At 45.8% G+C, this 17,447-nt stretch overlaps 2 protein-coding genes and 1 long non-coding RNA gene across 4 annotated transcripts in view; 1 reads left to right on the top strand and 2 right to left on the bottom strand.

The window, feature by feature from the left end:
* Nucleotides 1-475, bottom strand: part of Kpnb1 (karyopherin subunit beta 1) — a 29,051-nt gene extending 28,576 nt beyond the window's left edge. Inside the window, exon 1 of the mRNA XM_075990923.1 lies at nt 69-475. Coding sequence (XP_075847038.1) covers nt 69-108 — 40 coding nt within the window. The 5' untranslated portion in view covers nt 109-475. The remainder of the gene's footprint in view (nt 1-68) is intronic.
* On the top strand, nt 343-1,510 carry LOC142860120 (uncharacterized). Of its 2 annotated transcripts, none has more exons than XR_012912296.1 (2): nt 343-426; nt 1,076-1,510. It is a non-coding gene; the product is annotated as an uncharacterized LOC142860120 (long non-coding RNA). The 2 variants fall into 2 exon arrangements; XR_012912297.1 differs by lacking the exon at nt 343-426 and adding an exon at nt 733-778.
* A 13,487-nt stretch (nt 1,511-14,997) lies between these two features.
* Npepps (aminopeptidase puromycin sensitive) overlaps nt 14,998-17,447 on the bottom strand; it is a 91,183-nt gene continuing 88,733 nt past the window's right edge. Inside the window, exon 23 of the mRNA XM_075990921.1 lies at nt 14,998-16,466. Coding sequence (XP_075847036.1) covers nt 16,314-16,466 — 153 coding nt within the window. The 3' untranslated portion in view covers nt 14,998-16,313. The remainder of the gene's footprint in view (nt 16,467-17,447) is intronic.

Below are 17,447 nucleotides of genomic sequence, written 5' to 3'. Positions count from 1 at the left end.
GGGGTCAGAGGGGCCACCCCCTCCCCCACCGCAATCACCTCAGCCCGACCCCCGGCCCCGAGTCCTACCCGGAGACACGGTCTTCTCGAGAATGGTGATCAGCTCCATGGCGGAGGTGACGGCGGCGGGGACTCCTCCAAAGACGACGGCCCGGCCTCTCGGGCGGCGGCTCCAACTGGGGATGGGGGTTGGGGGTCGGGTGGGAAGGGAGGGTGGGGTGGGGGGCGGGGGTCACCACAAGCCCATTCACCGGCTGCCTCTGGGCAGGCGCTCTGTCTCCCCTTCCTCCCCACTCTTCTTCCTTCCGCCCTCCTAAGGTGCTAGGCGGCAGCAGCTGCTCCTCTGGCGGCGGGGGAGGGACCCCGGGGGCAGCTCAGAGCGCGGCTGGTGCTCAGGCGGCGGAGGGAGAAAAGAGGAAGGGCGGCAGTAAGTGAGAGGCGGATCGCTGGGAGGGAGAGAGATTGAGGGAGGGAAGCGGAGGGATATTCTTGCCGGACCTCTCCGCGGCGGCACCGCGCTGCACGACGATTGGCTGCTGCCGCGGCTATGCGGAATCTCCAATTGGCTAGAAGGTTAGCGTTGAAGGGCCGCCGCGCGCCTATTCGCCCGCGGGCTTCAAGGCCCGGTTGGCTGGGCGGGCAGAGGAATGGGGAGCGCTCATTGGTTGAGAGGGGGGACATTGGGGTGGGGCAGGTAAGAGCCGCCTGCTGATTGGGCAGGCCTGGTAAAGGCCTTCGGGCTCACACCGGCTGTGCGCGGGGAGGAGGGCGGGCGGAAGGTAAGGTCCGGAGCGCGTCCAATTGGCTGAGGTTCTGGACGTTGATAGGACGGGGCGCCCGGCGAAGTGGGGAGAGGAGTTCGGGGTCGCCGGGCATAAAGGCGGGAGTCGTCCGGGCTCTTAAGAGTCCAGCGCGGGGCACGACGGGACGCCTCCGGGGAGGGGCGGAGCTGCGCGCGAGCGGCTCGGACTGGGCTCTGCGCAGCGCGGTCACTCGGCTGGGGTACAAGTGGGGATTTCGCGGGCCTAGGAGGGGGCGGGGAGGGGGACCGTTAAAGTCCTGCGCCGCGCCCACAGGAAGCTGCTTTAATGGCGAGGTCGGCTGTCTCCCAGCGCTGGGCTAAGCAGGACCGTGCGGGCCACGTGGTTTACCTTCCAAGGTGCGGATTTGGAAGCTGAAGCCCGGAGGGAGCGTGGAGCGTGACCAAGGTCACACAGCCGATGGAAGTCTCTGTCGGAGCTGGGTTCGGGCTCTTCTAAGTGCCCTTGGAGTCCCTGTCCGGACCTCTGCGGTTACAAAGTTTCGCGGAGGTGCGACCTTAGACTACGCAACATCTACCTTAAACCATTGGTGCTCAAACTTAGACCGAAAAGATGTGGACAGAAGGATATAAAGAACACGTGCGCTGGTTAGGCGTTGGGACACACCTACAATCTCAGTATCTCGAAGGCCTAGGCTGCCTGGGCTACAGTCTGAAATCTTGTATCAAAAAATAAAATCTGGTGTACGTAGTTGATTGACAGTCCACAGTCCCTTCCCTTCCCCACTTGGGCGCCTGGGCTGCAAGTCGGGTTTAGGAGCAGATGGGCCCAGGATTAGTGGCATGTAGATTTTACCGCCTAGTTTTAACATGTGAGGAAATTCCCTTACACTAGCCACATTTGGGAAACCCAGGAGGATCTAGTGTTTTTCTGGAAAGGACAGACCGGCTTGGCCAGCCTAACCTGTAATGTCTTTGTTGTATTTTTCAGTTTGTTGTTTTGACAGCTTCATATATATATATGAATATGTTCTGATTACGTCCACCCTAACTTTGATTTTAAGAAAAAATTTGGTTAGCATGCAAGTATGGTTTTGGCGTGGCTTTTTGTTTTCTAAAATTGACCTCTTGCAGCTCGGGCTGGCCTGGAACTCAGTAGGTTGGACCAAGCTGGCCTTGAACTCAGATCCACCTGCCTTTGCCTTCTAAATGCTAAGATCAAAGGCGTCACCACATTTGGCCAGGAAATACGTTTTATTGTAATGTTTTCATTTGAATTTATCAAGAGTTTTTTGTTTGTCTTGGTGGTGGTGGATTTGTTTGGTTTTTGTTTTGCCTCTTTGAGACGGGTCCCTTTCCGTGTCTGGCCTAAGATTCACTAGTTCACTTTGTAGCTCTCGCTGCCTTCAGTATTTCCGTAATAATCGGCCATCCTTAGTCCTGAGTGCTGGGACTACCTCTGCTGCCTTCCCTCCACCAACACCTACACACAGGTACACACATACTCCTTGCTGGTCCTGAGCCTCCATAACTTGGATTCTTGAGAGAAAAGTTGGTCTTTTTATGCTACAGAAATTTAGTCTTAGTTTTAGGGGTTTTTTTTTCGAACTCACAGATATCCGCCTGCCTCTGCCACCCAAGGGCTGGGATTAAAGGCGTGCGCCACCATCGCCATGCTCAGAAATTTAACTTTGCCACAAGAAGTGTAGGCCCGTCACTCCTCACACTGTACTCTTTGACCTAGTTGATTTTCTCTGACTTATAAGATCCCTAACCCCCACCTTTTGCTCTGTATGTATGGCTTTGAATCAGTGAGGGAGAAGCTGGGGATGTAGGTCAATCAGTCCATAGATGGTTTGTCTAGTGCTTTAGTATTCCCCAGTAGTTTTTAGTCCACAGGGCTGGGTGCCTCAACAGTCTCAGGGTGGTGCTGATGACCTGGAGAATTCCTGGATGGCTGCTATCTTCAATCCATGTTGGGAGGGCAAAGAAGCTGGTTTTAGTGGAAGATGGCAGCAACAGCCACCTGGTAGATATACTACCCAGCAGAACGTGAAGGCTGGCAGGCAATCAGACCTGCTTTCCCCTCTCGGCTACCACTGAAAAGTCTCTTCACTCTGGGGGACACTGTTCCCCACCATCAGTTAGTCAGTCCAGGATTATCCTGACAAACCTATCCGGAGAGTGAATCTCTTCATTGACCAAGTTGACAATCAAGTCTAACCATTTCACTAGTGTGAACAGAGCCCAGGGGGCTTTGATCCCCAGCTCTGCATGAACTGGGGGTGGTACTCTATGCCTGTAATCTCAGCACTTGGAGAGGGAGGCACAGAAGGATCAGAAGTTCAAGGTCATCATCAAGACTACCTGAGACCCTGAATATAAATAAATAGGGGCTGCAGAGATGGTTCTGCTTTTCCAGAGGACCCGGGTTCAATTCCCAGCGCATGGGAGTTTCAAACTAACTCCAAATCCAGGTGGTCCAGTGCTCTTCTGGCCATTTAAAAATAATGCTTAGTGAGATGACATTCCTGAGAATCCTTCATTTGCTGACACAGAATGATGGCCCATGGTTTGTTTCCAGGGAAGTTTGCTTTCCTGCAGTTTGCTGAGCTCACCTCTGCCTCAGCATCAGTCATAATAGGACCAGTCAGAGGAAATGGGTTGTTTTGTTTTTTGAGGCAGGGCTTCTCTGTGTAGCACTGACTATCCTGAAACTCACTTTGTAGACCAGGTTAGCCTCAAACTCACAGAGATCTTCCTGCCCCTGTTTCCCAAGTGCTGGGATTACAGGCATGCGCCACTTTCACCCGGCTGAAGAAATGGGTTTTTAAAAGTGCCTAGAATGAGATGTTGGAAGGATACTAGATTGGCATTAAAATTCCCATCAACATCAGGTTCTTACAGACACCAACATGGAATGTGTTTCTGTTGAGCTAAAGCCAGTAATGGTGCTGTCTCGTTCCTATCACATGTATTCCTACACTGTTGCATTCACCACTGCATTGAGTGCTCAGACAGACATCAGAAATGCCTGCTTGGGTTCATGTCCCCAGCTCTTCCTCTTCTTAGATGTACTTTCCTCTTGGAAAATAGCGCTAAGAGGGCTGGGGATGTAGCTTAGCAGGCAGCACTTGGCTGAGCATCCAGAAAGCCAGTTCCAACATGGAAAAGGGAAGACATTCTGAAAAGTGCTGGTTCTCAAGGATTTGATTTTGGTTTTGTTTTAGAATTATATGCATGAGTGTTTCCTGTGTGTGTATGTATATCATGTGTATGCCTAGTCCCAAAGGAGTCAGAAGTTGTGATTCTCCTAGCCATGGAATGACAGGCATATGTTATTATATAGGACCCAGGTGGGCTTGGTGACAGGCCCTATTCTTCAGCACATCTCTTGCTACCTAAAAGGATCATTTATTGCCGCTGCTACCCCCTCTAAATGACAAGTTCTACAAGGCCAGGATCATGTGTCTCACTGTTTAAAAAAGTAGTGCCTGGCATATATATAGTAGGTTCTCAATGTGCTCAGTGGCTAAAACAGACATAATTAGCATGCATCATATTCATGTGACTCACAAGAAATGACTGATTTTTCAGAGATGCTTTATAGCTTAGCTGTGCTGTCCATCATCCACCTTAGCCCATAGGAATGGGGATCAAGGTACCTCCCACACTCCAGAGCCTCTCCTTGCCTAGAATTCTCTCCTCGTCCCTTCCCATCATCAATACATTCAGCTACACTAGTTGGTAACTCCCCAAGTATTGGGGCATTTTAAGTGTAATATGGGAAGGCTCAGTGTGCAAAAGCTTTTCCAGCACAAGCATGACGAACTGAGTTCAGATCTCCATGACCCAGTACAAGCCAGGCACATAGCACAAGTGTCTGTATTCCCAGGGCTCCTATGGGGAAGTGGAGACGATTCAGGGGTACATGGACACAACAACAACGATGACAACGGTACATGACATCATACTTTGTCTTCACATGCACGCTATGCATGCACACCCAGATTCACACACGAGTGCTCCTATATAGTGATGGTGGGACTAAAGAGATGGCTCAGCAGTTACGAGCACTTGTACTTGCAAAGGACCTGGGTTCCATTCCCAGCACCCACATGGTCATCACAACCATCTGTAACTCCAGTTCCAGGGGATCTGAGGCCCTCTTCTGTCCTCCTTGGACACCAGGAATTTATGTGATACATATACATACATGCACACAAAAGACTCATACACATAAATAAATAGCCGGACAGTGATGGCGCTTACCTTTAATCCCAGCACTCAAGAAGCAGAGGCAGGTGGATCTCTGAGTTTGAGGCCGGCCTGGTCTACAGAGCAAGTTCCAGGACAGCCAACACTAACTACACAGACAAACTCTGTCTCAAAAAGCCCCCCAAAGGGCTGGAGAGATGGCTCAGAGGTTAAGAGCATTGCCTGCTCTTCCAAAGGTCCTGAGTTCAATTCCCAGCAACCACATGGTGGCTCACAACCATCTATAATGAGATCTGGTGCCCTCTTCTGGCATGCAGGCAGGCATGGAAGGAATGTTGTATACATAATAAATAAATATTTTTTTAAAAAGCCCCCCAAAATTAAATAATATAATAAAGTGAGCAAGATAACACACACATCCCATAAATATATGCAATAAAAAAATAGAACAACTGCAAAAAATTGAAAGATAAAATTGAGGAACTAAAAACAATTTTATATGGAGAGACCCTGTCTTAAAAAGTAGATAAAGCCAGGCAGTGGTAGTGCACGCCTTTGATCCCAGCACTCGGGAGGCATAGGCAGGTGGATCTCTGAGAACAGTCTGGTCTACAAAGTGAGTTCCAGGATAGCCAGAGCTACACAGAGAAGCCCTGTCTTCAGAAACAAAATTAAAAAAAAATAATAAGCAAATAACCAATTTTAAATGCCGAGGTGGAAGACTAAGGAGACGGCTCAGGTGCAGATAGAATATTGTATTCATGATTAATATATTATTTTTAAAAAAATAAGATAGCTACGAAATTAAAGAAGACATCTTTTTTTTAATTAATTTATTTATTATGTATACAATATTCTGTCTGTGTGTATGCCCACAGGCCAGAAGAGGGCACCAGACCCCATTACAGATGGTTGTGAGCCACCATATGGTTGCTGGGAATTGAACTCAGGACCTTTAAAAGAGCAGGCAATGCTCTTAACCGCTGAGCCATCTCTCCAGCCCTAAGGAAGACATCTTGATACCAAGCTCTGTCCTCCACTTGTGCCAACATGGGTAAGCACACCTGATTCACACGCACACAGTCACACATATCCAGGGGGTAGTGGATAAACCAGATAAGGTGGCACATGACTAACCTAAGCACTCGGGAGCTGCAACAAGAGGTTCTCTAAAAGTTCAAAGCCTGCCTGGGCTTTAGCAGGCCCGGATAATTCTGGGAGCTCCTGTCCAAACACAAGGGGGAAAAGGTAACAGCACAGGAAGCCCAGAATTCAAAGAGAGAGTGAAGAAGAGAAAGCAGTCAGTCCTGACAGAACAACCAAGAACCCACCCAGAACCACGGGTTTCCAGAACGGAAGGAAGGCTCCGTGAGCATGATTCAGAAGATGAAAAAGGCTTGTAAGCAGTAAGCAACCTCATGACGTTTCTGATGCACGAGGATCCCAGCATGCAAAGGGAAAAAAGCAGGTTACAGAAACAGCCACTGGGAACATAATTGCTTCTCTGCTTCTGGTTTCGGATACCATAGAGAGAATCCCAAGAGCCGTTTTCCTCACCAGCTGTCCTGACAATCATGACCTGTCACCGTATAAATTAGCCAAAATAGCGATTCAGGCACATTTACAGATGCACGAAATGAAAATACAAAACCTTTTACTTCCTATCTATGCAGCACTTCTCAGGAGCCAGCTGGGGGATATGACGCATTAAAACCAGAAAATAAAACAAGGGCAGCCAGGCATGGTGGCTTGCCCAGCAACAGCAGCATTAGGGAGGCAGAAGTAGGTCTGCCATGAGTTTGAACCAACCTGTGCTACAAAGTAAGACCCGTCTGAACAAAAGCAAAACCACCATTCAAAAAAAGAAAAAGACAGACAGTCCAGGAATCAGGATTCTCAACATGGGTCAGAATAAAGGTCTTCAAGACAACAGTGAGGAAAATGCCAGGGAACTAACTTGCCAGGCAGCGGGTCTGGAGAGCAGCCAGAACAGAAGTGACGTATCCAGGCCAGCGTGGCTCTGGGTAAAGGTGCCTGCAACTGGGACTTCACAAACTGAGTTCAGTCACTGGAACCCACATAGTAAAAAGAAGCAACGAGTTTCCTTAGTTTGTCCTCAGAAGACCACAAATACATAAACCAAATTTAATAATAAAAAGAAGTGACAAATCCGAGAAATAAAATGGAACAGCTACTATAAGAATACACACACTAATGGTGAATGGGAGAATGGTCATTGCAAGGACACTGAGGAAATCTAACCCTGTTTTTGGTTATAATTCCAGATATTAAAAACTGATGGGCGGCAGTGGTGCATGCCTTTAATCTTGGCACTTGGGAGGCAGAAGCAGGAGGAGGGTCTATGAGTTGGAGGCCAGCCAGGTTACACAGCATTTTTCAGGCCTGCTAAGAATACATAGTGAGACTCTGTCTCAATCAGACAAAAAACTAACAAAGAAACAACATAATCATAGACTGAGCTGTCCAGGTGTGTGTATTGTACAGAGAAAACAGCCTGTTGATTCCCACCCTGGCACAGATGACCTATTCCCCTGCAGCCCGAATGTCTACTTCTCCAGCTGTCCTAGGAAGGACTCTTTATTAAAGGCTAGCCTACTACTCTTTATTAAGAGCTAGTTCCAGGACAGCTAGGGCTGTTATACAGAGAAACCCTGTCTCAAAAAACAAAACAAAACAAAATAAACAAACAAACAAAAAACCCAAAACAACAACAACAACAAAACCAAAAAGTAAGGAAAAGACAAAAAGAGGTCAGGAAAATGTCTAAACAGCTACGGACAAAAGTGTGCACATAAATCGGGTGTTGGTGGTGCACGCCTTTAATTCCAGCACTCGGGAGGCAGAGGCTGGCGGATCTCTCTGAGTTCGAGACCAGCCTGGTCTACAAAGGGAGTTCCAGGACAGGCAGGAAAACCAAAAAAAAAGTGTGCACATAAACACATTTATATTAAATATCTGAAGCATTAAACGTGTGGTCCAATAACTTGATGGCTTCTGATTTACCCAGAATATATATCAAAGTCTGCAGACAACTTTCACCCCACCACAGGGAAGTACAGTTGTAAAGTTTTGTGTATATATATAGTTTTAGTGTATATATAGTGTGTATATATATAGTGTATATATTTATTTACACTATATAGTAAGTGTATATATATATATATATATATATATATATATATATATATATATATATATATATTTTGTTTTTGCTTTTCAAGACAGGGTTTTTCTGTAGCTTTAGAGCCTGTCCTGGAACTCACTCTGTAGACCAGGCTGGCCTCGAACTCAGAGATCCACCTGTCTCTGTCTCCTGAGTGCTGGGATTAAAGGCGTGCGCCACTACCACCCTGCTGGTTGTGTATGTATTAAAACCAGACTATATAGTAGGCTAGCCCTTAATAAACTTACATTATATACTTTCGAGGTCTGTGTTTATTTTCCCCACTGGACCATGGATGGTAAACTCTTGTTCACTCATCTGTAGCATTTTGACACTAAATAGAACTTGCCCACTCTCCCCCCTACACTGCTTTTTTTTTTTTTTTTTTTTTTTTTGCGAGACAGGGTTTCTCCATAGCTTTTGGTTCCTGTCCTGGAACTAGCTCTTGTAGACCAGGCTGGCCTCGAACTCACAGAGATCCGCCTGCCACTGCCTCCCGAGTGCTGGAATTAAAGGCGTGCACCACCACTGCCCGGCAACACTGCTATTTTTTTGTTGTTTTATTTTGTTTTTTTGTTTTTTGAGACAGGGTTTCTCTGTGGCTTTGGAGCCTGTCCTGGAACTAGCTCTGTAGACCAGGCTGGCCTCGAACTCACAGAGATCCGCCTGCCTCTGCCTCCCGAGTGCTGGGATTAAAGGCGTGCACCACCATCGCTCGGCCCACCCTGCTCTTTTTTAATCTAAGGTATATTGAGTCATACAGAAACTGCAATTTGATTCATAGCAGCATTGTTTGTAATAGCCAGAACCTGGAAACAACCTAGATGCCCTTCAATGGAAGAATAGATGAAGAAAGTATGGAATATATACATATTAGAGTACTACTCAGCAGTAAAAAACAAGGACTTCTTGAATTTTGCATACAAATGGATGGAAATAGAAAACACTATCCTGAGAACTCAAGAACAATGGCAATGGGTTTTTGATCCTACTGCACGTACTGGCTTTGGGGGAGCCTAGGTAGTTTGGATGCTCACCTTACTAGACCTGGATGGAGGTGGGTGGTCCTTGGACTTCCCACAGGTCAGGGAACCCTGATTGCTCTTCGAGCTGATGAGGAAGGGAGACTTGATAGGGGGAGGGGGAGGGAAATGGGAGGCGGTGGCAGGGAGGAGGCAGAATTCTTTAATTAATAAATTAATTAATTAAAAAAAGAAACTGCAATTTGAGATGAAGACCACACCTAGTATTTGAACAGCATACCTTTGCTCAGCACTGTCTGACCTGTCGGCCCTGCTCTACCCTCAAGCTATGTAGGGAGGGGTTCTGTTCCAGCTGGTGCCTTGCCCAAGGTCTCAGAGTCAGATTTCCTGAGTCTTCTGGCCCTGCTGCCAAGGCTGGTCCTGAATTTAGGAGCCCAAGTAATCAAGATGACTTTTAGGGAGTTGGAGAGGTGGCTCAGCAGGTAAGAGGGTGTACTGCTACTGTACATGACCAGAGTTCAGTTCCCAGCACTCATATCAGATACCTGGAACTCCAGCTCCAAGAAATCTAAGGTGTCTTCTGTCCCCCTAATGCATCCACATACATAATTAAAAATAAAACAAAATTTAAAAGCTCGCATTTGATGGATGGATCTAGAAAAGATATGGAGTGAGGTAACCCACACCCATAAAGACTCATAAGTGGCTTTTAGACATAAAACAAAGAAAACCAGCCTACAATTCACAACCCCAGAGAACCTAGACAACAAAGAGGACCCTAAGAGAGACACACATGGGAAGTAGAAAAAGACAAGATCTCCTGAGTAGTCAAGATCTCCTGAGTAGTGCCAGGACAGGCTCCAAAGCTACAGAGAAACCCTGTCTCGAAAAACTAAAAAAAAACAAACAAAAAAACACAACAACAGCCGGGCGATGGTGGCGCACGCCTTTTATCCCAGCACTCAGGAGGCAGAGGCAGGCGGATCTCTGTGAGTTCGAGACCAGCCTGGTCTACAGAGCTAGTTCCAGGACAGGCTCCAAAGCCACAGAGAAACCCTGTCTCAAAAAAAAAAAAAACAAAAAACAAAACAAAAAACACAACAACAACAACAAAAAGATCTCCTGAGTAAATTGCAAGCATGGGGATCATAGGAGAGGCTAAAAGGGGAGGGGTGGGGGAAAGGAGGGAAGCAGAGGAAAATATGTAACTCAATAAAAACAATTTTTAAAAAAGCTGGTATTTGAAACCAATAGCATTTTGTAAGGACTATGTGGTTCAGCTGTAGGATACTTCCCTAAGATAGCAATGTCGTAGGTTACACCCCCAATAGTACCAAAAAAAAAAATAGGAGGAAGGTACCATGCAGGCCAAAGGGGGAAATGCCCACCGGTTTGTAGTCTCTCCAATTGTACTGTGGGGCTTTTCTACAGTCAGTGGCCTCTGAGAGAACTGGGTCTGCTTTGTCTTCTGATCTGGCTTCAGTCAAATTTCAGCCTCTATACCTTGGCATTGAAATGGCCCAGGATGATCCCTAAGTTTTACACAGTAGAATACAGGCTCCAGTCTTAAGGACAAGCTAAGTCCTAGATCTCTCATGCATCCTATGAGACTTGACTAGTTAAATGTACTTTTTTTTTTTTTTTTTTTGGTTTTTCGAGACAGGGTTTCTCTGTGGTTTTGGAGCCTGTCCTGGAACTAGCTCTTGTAGACCAGGCTGGTCTCGAACTCACAGAGATCCGCCTGCCTCTGCCTCCCGAGTGTTGGGATTAAAGGCGTGCGCCACCACCGCCTGGCTAAATGTACTTTTTTGAGCCATCTTAAGTATCAACTCACAAAACATTGTCCTTTTCTTAAATGTCACACAATTGCTAATGCATGGGCAAGAAACAGGGACTGTAACATTTTGGAATGATGGCAGTGTGTTTAAGCTAGTAGGTGTTAGGAACAAGCTTTGGCTGGAAGAAACGGGGAAGACAGCACGCTCTAGTGGGTCTGCTTCACCGGATTGAGGAGGAGGAATGCTGATCTTTTCTGGAAGTTGTGTTGAGGAATTGGAGTTGAGAAATACACATTGCCATAAATGGTCAGCTCCTGCTCCAGACAGCTGAGCTCACCCCCTGGGCTTCCGGACCTCACACTGCAAGTGTGTTTCTGACCTTTCCATCAGATCCTTGGGGGAACAGGTCAGGAGAGTCTCCCATTGCAAAGAGACGTGAACTTTTGGGTGCTGTTTCTTTAGATGGCAAAGTCGCTCGAGTATTATACTAGTAGTGTTGCTAGAATGTTTTACTTTTTTTAAATATTTTTTATTTATTATGTATACAGTTAGCTAGAAGAGGGTACCGGACCTCATTACAGATGGTTGTGGGCCACCATGTGGTTGCTGGGAATTGAACTCAGGACCTTTGGAAGAGCAGGCAATGCTCTTAACCGCTGAGCCATCTCTCCAGCCCCGTTTTACTTTTCAATTAAAAAATTATATGTATGGTGATTTTGCATGCATGTAGACCGTGTATAATATACATGCAGTGCCCTTAAAGGCCAGAAGAGGGCCTGAACTTTTTTGAGTGGTTGGGAGCTGCAATTGGGTACTAGGAATCAAACCTGGGTGTTCTGTGATAGCAGCTAGTGCTTTATTATTAATATTATTACATTATTCATTTAATTTTATATGTGAATGTTTTGCCTGTATGTATCTCTGTGAACCATGTGCATATTTGGTGTCCAAAGAGACCAGAAGAAGATATTGGATCCTCTGGAACTAGTGTTACAGATGGTTGTGAACCACCATGTGGGTGCTGGGAAAAGAACCTGGGTCCTCTGAAGAGCAGTCAGAACAGCCAATGCTCTTAATTGCTGAGCATCTCTCCAGCCAGCTTGGCAAATCTTTCAGGTCTCGGGTTAACATCATTTCTTTGCACTTTCCCTGAACATTTAAGCTACTTTGGAATCTCCAGTGATGCTCTTGTCTGGCACCCCGTGCTTCCCATTCAGATAGTGTAGTGGGTCACTGGCAGAGTGCTAAACTGGCAGGCTCTGGTTTCCATCTCCAGAGCGTCAGGAGAAGAACACTCATTAGTGCCTCTTGTCCAGGCTAGCTAGCTCATCAGTTTCATGCAGACAGAAGCCATGTCTGCTCTGTCTGACATATTTTAGTGACTGAGAACTTGGAACTGCTACCTGCTGTCTATACTCCAGGGCCAGGAGCTCACATTCTACTCTGTGCTTGGAAAACACTGCCTTCATGTTCAATGCAATGGGAATTTTTCTTTTCTTTTTTTTCTTTTGATTCCTAGAACTCACTCTGAAGATGCGGCTGGCCTCGAACTCACAAAGATCGGCCTGCCTTTACCTCCCAAGTGCTGGGATTAAAGGCGTGCACCACCTTTTACGGTATTTCAGTGATCATCGTTTTTTTTTATTTTTACTCTGTATGTGTTTATGTGCACCATATGTACGCAGGTGCTCTTAGAGGCCAGGCAAGGGCATTGGATCACTCCAAACTGGAGTATCTGGCAGCTCATTTCTATGATGTGCTCTGGAAACTAGGTCCTCTGCAAGAGCAGTAAGTGTTGTTAACTGCTCAAGTCTTTCTCCAGCCTCCTCATCAATGACCAGAACATACTGTATAGACCAAACTGGTGAGAGATCTGCTTGCCTCTGCTTCCAAGGGCTAGGATTAATCGAGGTCTTATAATTAGTGGTCAAAATGTACACCTGCCATAGCAAATGGTATGCTGTGAGGTTGCACAATGCCACGCTGTCAGAACAACTTGGAAAGGCCAGTGTCCTTCTCACTAGATTCCTGCTTCTGTAATATTCACATGCCAGCAGGAAACTGTCTAGCACACACAGGGCATGGTCAAGGATATGGTCATTTAGAACTGCCAGAAGTAGTGGAATATGCCTTTATCCTAGCACTCAGGAGGCAGAAGCAGGCAGATTTCCATGAGTTCAAGGCCAGTTTGGTCTATACCGGAGCAGAGTTACATAATGAGACCCAAAACCAGAGAAAAGAAACCCTGTCTCGAAAAACAAAACAGAAAAAAAAAACCAGACAAACATAGCCAGGATGGGTGTGGCGGTGTATGCATGTAATCCTAGGACTTCAGAAGAGGCAGGAGAATGAGGAGGTAAAAAGGGCTGAAAATAACTTCCAAACTTACCTGCTAAACAAGGCCGTGCCATTTACCCCTTTAATTCCAGTACTCGGGAGTAAGAGGCAGGCAAATCTCTGACAGCCAGTCCCCTCTTTTTGAGTAAAAGTCTCCCCCCCTCCCAGACAGGGTTTCTCTGTAGTTTTGGAGCCTGTCCCGGAACTAGCTCTTGTAGACCAGGCTGGCCTCAAATTTACAGAGATCTGCCTGCCTCTGCCTCCTGAGTGCTGGGATTAAAGGCCTGTGCCACCATCATCCAGCTGAGTAAGTCTTTTGCTCAGGCTAGCCTGAGAATCCTGCCTCTGTATTCCAAATGCTGGGATTAAAGGCATGCGCCACTACCACCCAGCTTTAAAAAATTTTTTAAATGTGGAGGTCAAAGGATAACTTTGAGTTGGTTCTCTTCTCCCATGGGGTGGCCCCGGTGAAAGAATCAGGTTACTAGGTTTAGGTTTGGTGGCAGGCGCTTCTATGTGCTGAGACATTTTACTTTTGGCCTTTTTTGTTGTGAGACACAGACCAGAAGAGCTCAGGCTGTCCACCCTTACAGATTTCTGGTGCTGGCCTTGCACTCACGGCAACTCTACTGTTCCTCTCACAAGCTCATGGTCTGTCACATCACCCCAGGGACCCCAATGTCCCTCTCAAGATCTAGGTTTACAGATGTACACAGGACCAGCTGACTTTTTTTTCCTTTCACCAACACAGGGTCTCATAGTACAGTCGATTGTCCTGGAACTCATTATGTAGACCAGGCTGGCCTCAAACTCTGCAGAGACCTTTCTGCCTCTGCCTCCCAAGTGCTGGAATTAAGCATGTGCTTTTTCAAAAGTTGGTGCAAAGGATATAAACCAAGTCTTGCTTTCAGAGCAGTTTACCCAGGGAGCCATCTTGCCAGATCCTATCGTTTACTGTAGCTAGGAACTAAAACTAAGGCTTTGTTAGTGCTAGGCAAATTCTCTTGATGAGGTACATCCCAGCCCTGTATGTATATATGTATGTGTGTGTGTGTATCTACATAAACATTTTTTTCCTCTGTGCAATAGTTCCAGCTTCAAAGATCAGGCTGGTCTCAAACTTGAGAGATCTGTCTGCCCCTCCCTCCCAGATGGTGGGATCAAAAGCCAGCGCCACCAATGCTTGGCCATTTTTTTTTTTTTTGAGATAGCGTTTTGCTATGTAGCCTATGCTACCCTGAAATTCTCTTAATCTCCTGCCTCAACCTTCAGTATATGAAAATAAGCACAAACCATTATGTCTGCTTTGAGTTAAAAACACCCTGCAGGAAAGTTGTGCCTGGTAGCTCATACCAATAATCCCAACACTGTAGAGGCTGAAGCAGGAGGATCATTTTGAGTTTGAGGCCAGCCTGAGCTACATAGAGTTCTAGTCTAGCTGGGTTGCAGAAAACACAAATGAGCAGGAGTAGGCAAAATGGCTCAGGAGGTAAGAGCTCTTGCTACAAAGTCAGATAATCTAAATTCAATCCCTAAACCCACAAGGTAGAGGGGGAAACTGGTGCCCACAGTTGTCCTCTGATCTCCACACATGTGCTATGGCATGTGTATGTCCACACACATAAAACGTAATACACTTTCTCAAGAATCCTATAGTGGTCAGACTTCTTGTAATTCTTGCTGAAGCACAGGGATTCTCGTTTCTTTCCAAGAAGGCTGAAAGAATCAGGACATCAACTTTACATTGACATTTTTATTAACGCCAACAGTTTTTTAATTATTATTTTTTAAAACAATAGCACAAAAATGTTCCAAGGAAGCAGTCTCACAATCTGACGACCTTCTGAAATACATCAAGCCACACCAAATATGAATTTCTGTTAACACACACACACACAAAAAGGAAGATTCAGAAAAAATAAAGAGAAAAAAAAAAGGGAAAGAGGAAGAGGGCTGAGACTTAGTAAAAACACGTTGGGTTAGGTGGTGAGGCTCGTTAGTGGGCACACTGGTGAAGCAGCGGTGAGCGGACGTCTGGGCCACACAGCAGTCCCCACTGGCTCCTCATATGCACAGGCTGGCGAGCCAGAGCTCACTGATACTGTTTGGAAGAGGTGTGGCATTTGGCCTGTCAGGTAACTGGGACCGTTTTGAGCAGAATCACTCCAGCAGGAAGGCCTGGCTGATAACCTTTATTTCTACTCTCTGACCTGCTATGCATTTCAGGGTTTTTAAGACTTATCTTAAAAAAGAAAAACAAGTATTATCAGCTCCTCTTATTTAATGTGGCTGTCAAAGATGTTCCTCATCATCTCTAGTAAGGACAGGGTCAGGGCTGGGGTTGAACTAAGGGAGAAGAACTCCGGATGGAGGTTGTGGGGGATTGTTTTACTTTTTAAAAACTTTTCATTACTTTTTTTTTTTTTGCATGGGGGGGAGGGGGATCACACAGAAGGGAGGCAAGGAGGAACTACAACCCTTGATTTAGATTGAGTTATGCAGGAAAAGATACCTTCCTGCTCAGTCCCCATGCCAGAAAGGAGAAACAACAACAACAACAAAAAACCCAACCCACTTGGAATTATGCACAGACTCCATTATGTGAGCCAGGATCAGCCTTCTGTCAGGATCCCAGCAGTGGACATACCCGCTTGTCAGGCTGCATGTAGAACCCACTTCACAAAAATCTTTCCCCAAAAGCCTTTCTTTCCTTTTGGTAGGTTTTAAAACAACATCTGTCACTAACAGGAGAGTGTTCAATACTTTGAACCATGACAGGCTTCAGGAAGTTTCACAGTTTCGTTATGCTCTAGTTTATTACTATTATATTTACATTTGTATTTTATTTTTTTATTTTTTATTTTGTTTTTGCTGAATTGTTGATTTTCCTTTTTCAATAGAATTTAATTCTGGAGTGTGAGCAGGAACCAGTTAACTACATTCATTGTCCAACCCCCACTGGTCTAAGACTCCAAATTCTTGGCATGTGAATCAGCTGTTTGGTAGCTCCACTTCATCCCTGCAGAGGGGCAGTAAGACCTTGGTGCGGAGGCTTCACACTGAGGGTGGGGAGGCTTTCCGCTGAAGGAGGTACTGGTGAATGCTCTCAGCATCTCGCTTTAGCCAAGCAGCATTCAGCAAGATATTTTCACAACACTGCTGGATGGTACGCTCAGCTGAAGGAGCGGGGTGACTCTCGAAGAAAGCCTGGTATAAAACAATCCAGAATGCAAAACCATTGTTAGCAACAGTAAGTTACTGTTAGGACTAAGTAACAGCAACAACTGGCCTGAGAATTACCTGTTACTACCATAGGCTGGAATAAGCAACTCCTTGAGCATACACATAGGAACCCTTCCATAACAAGTGAATACAGAAAAGCTATTCAAAAGCCGATAAAAAAAAGAGATGGAATCTGCTGTTTTTTTAAAATGTTAATTGTCTACCGACGTGTCCAACTTATAGCCCATGCACAAGGTACGAACAGTCAAAGTCAGCTATAAACAGGGTTCAGTATATAACCGTAAACCTACTGAAAGCATTATATTTTTAATAACTTGATGGTGCAATTTTTTTCTCAATTGCATTTAACTAGGCAGATAAAAATAATATTACTCCAAATGTAACAGAGATATTTAAAAACTTAGAGATTTTTTTTTTCTTGAATAGTCACCAAAATCTGGGCTATTCTATACTTATAGACCAGCTACATTTCCGGATCTCCACTGTCATGTCTGTCATCCTATAGGCTTTTGTCTGCACTGAGCAGTATGGTCTCGGGAAGGCAAAGGAGGGCCCTCCAGAGTATGGCATGGTCAGATTCCCTCTACCCCCCTCAAGCCTATTTAACTAACTTTTCTCTCACATTATTCAGAATCTAAACTATTTTATTAATTTTTTGTTTGTTCAAGACAGGGTTTCTCTGTGTAACAGTCCAAGCTGTCCTGGAACTCTCTTTGTAGACCAGACTGGCCTCTAACTCTGAGATCCACCTGCCTCTGGCTCCTGAGTGATGTAATTAAGGCATGCGCCACTATGCCCAGCATCTAGTTTTTTTGTAAGAGAAAAGACTTGTTTACGTATATGGATATTTTGTTTGCACATATGTCTACACATCAGAAGCGGGCATGGGATCCCATGGGACAGTTATAGTCATCTGTGAGCCACCATGTGGGTTAGGAATTAAAC

Source organism: Microtus pennsylvanicus, chromosome 11 (genome assembly GCF_037038515.1).
Source record: "Microtus pennsylvanicus isolate mMicPen1 chromosome 11, mMicPen1.hap1, whole genome shotgun sequence".
Taxonomy (NCBI): Eukaryota; Metazoa; Chordata; class Mammalia; order Rodentia; family Cricetidae; genus Microtus; species Microtus pennsylvanicus.
This window is presented reverse-complemented; position numbering and strand designations above follow the sequence as displayed.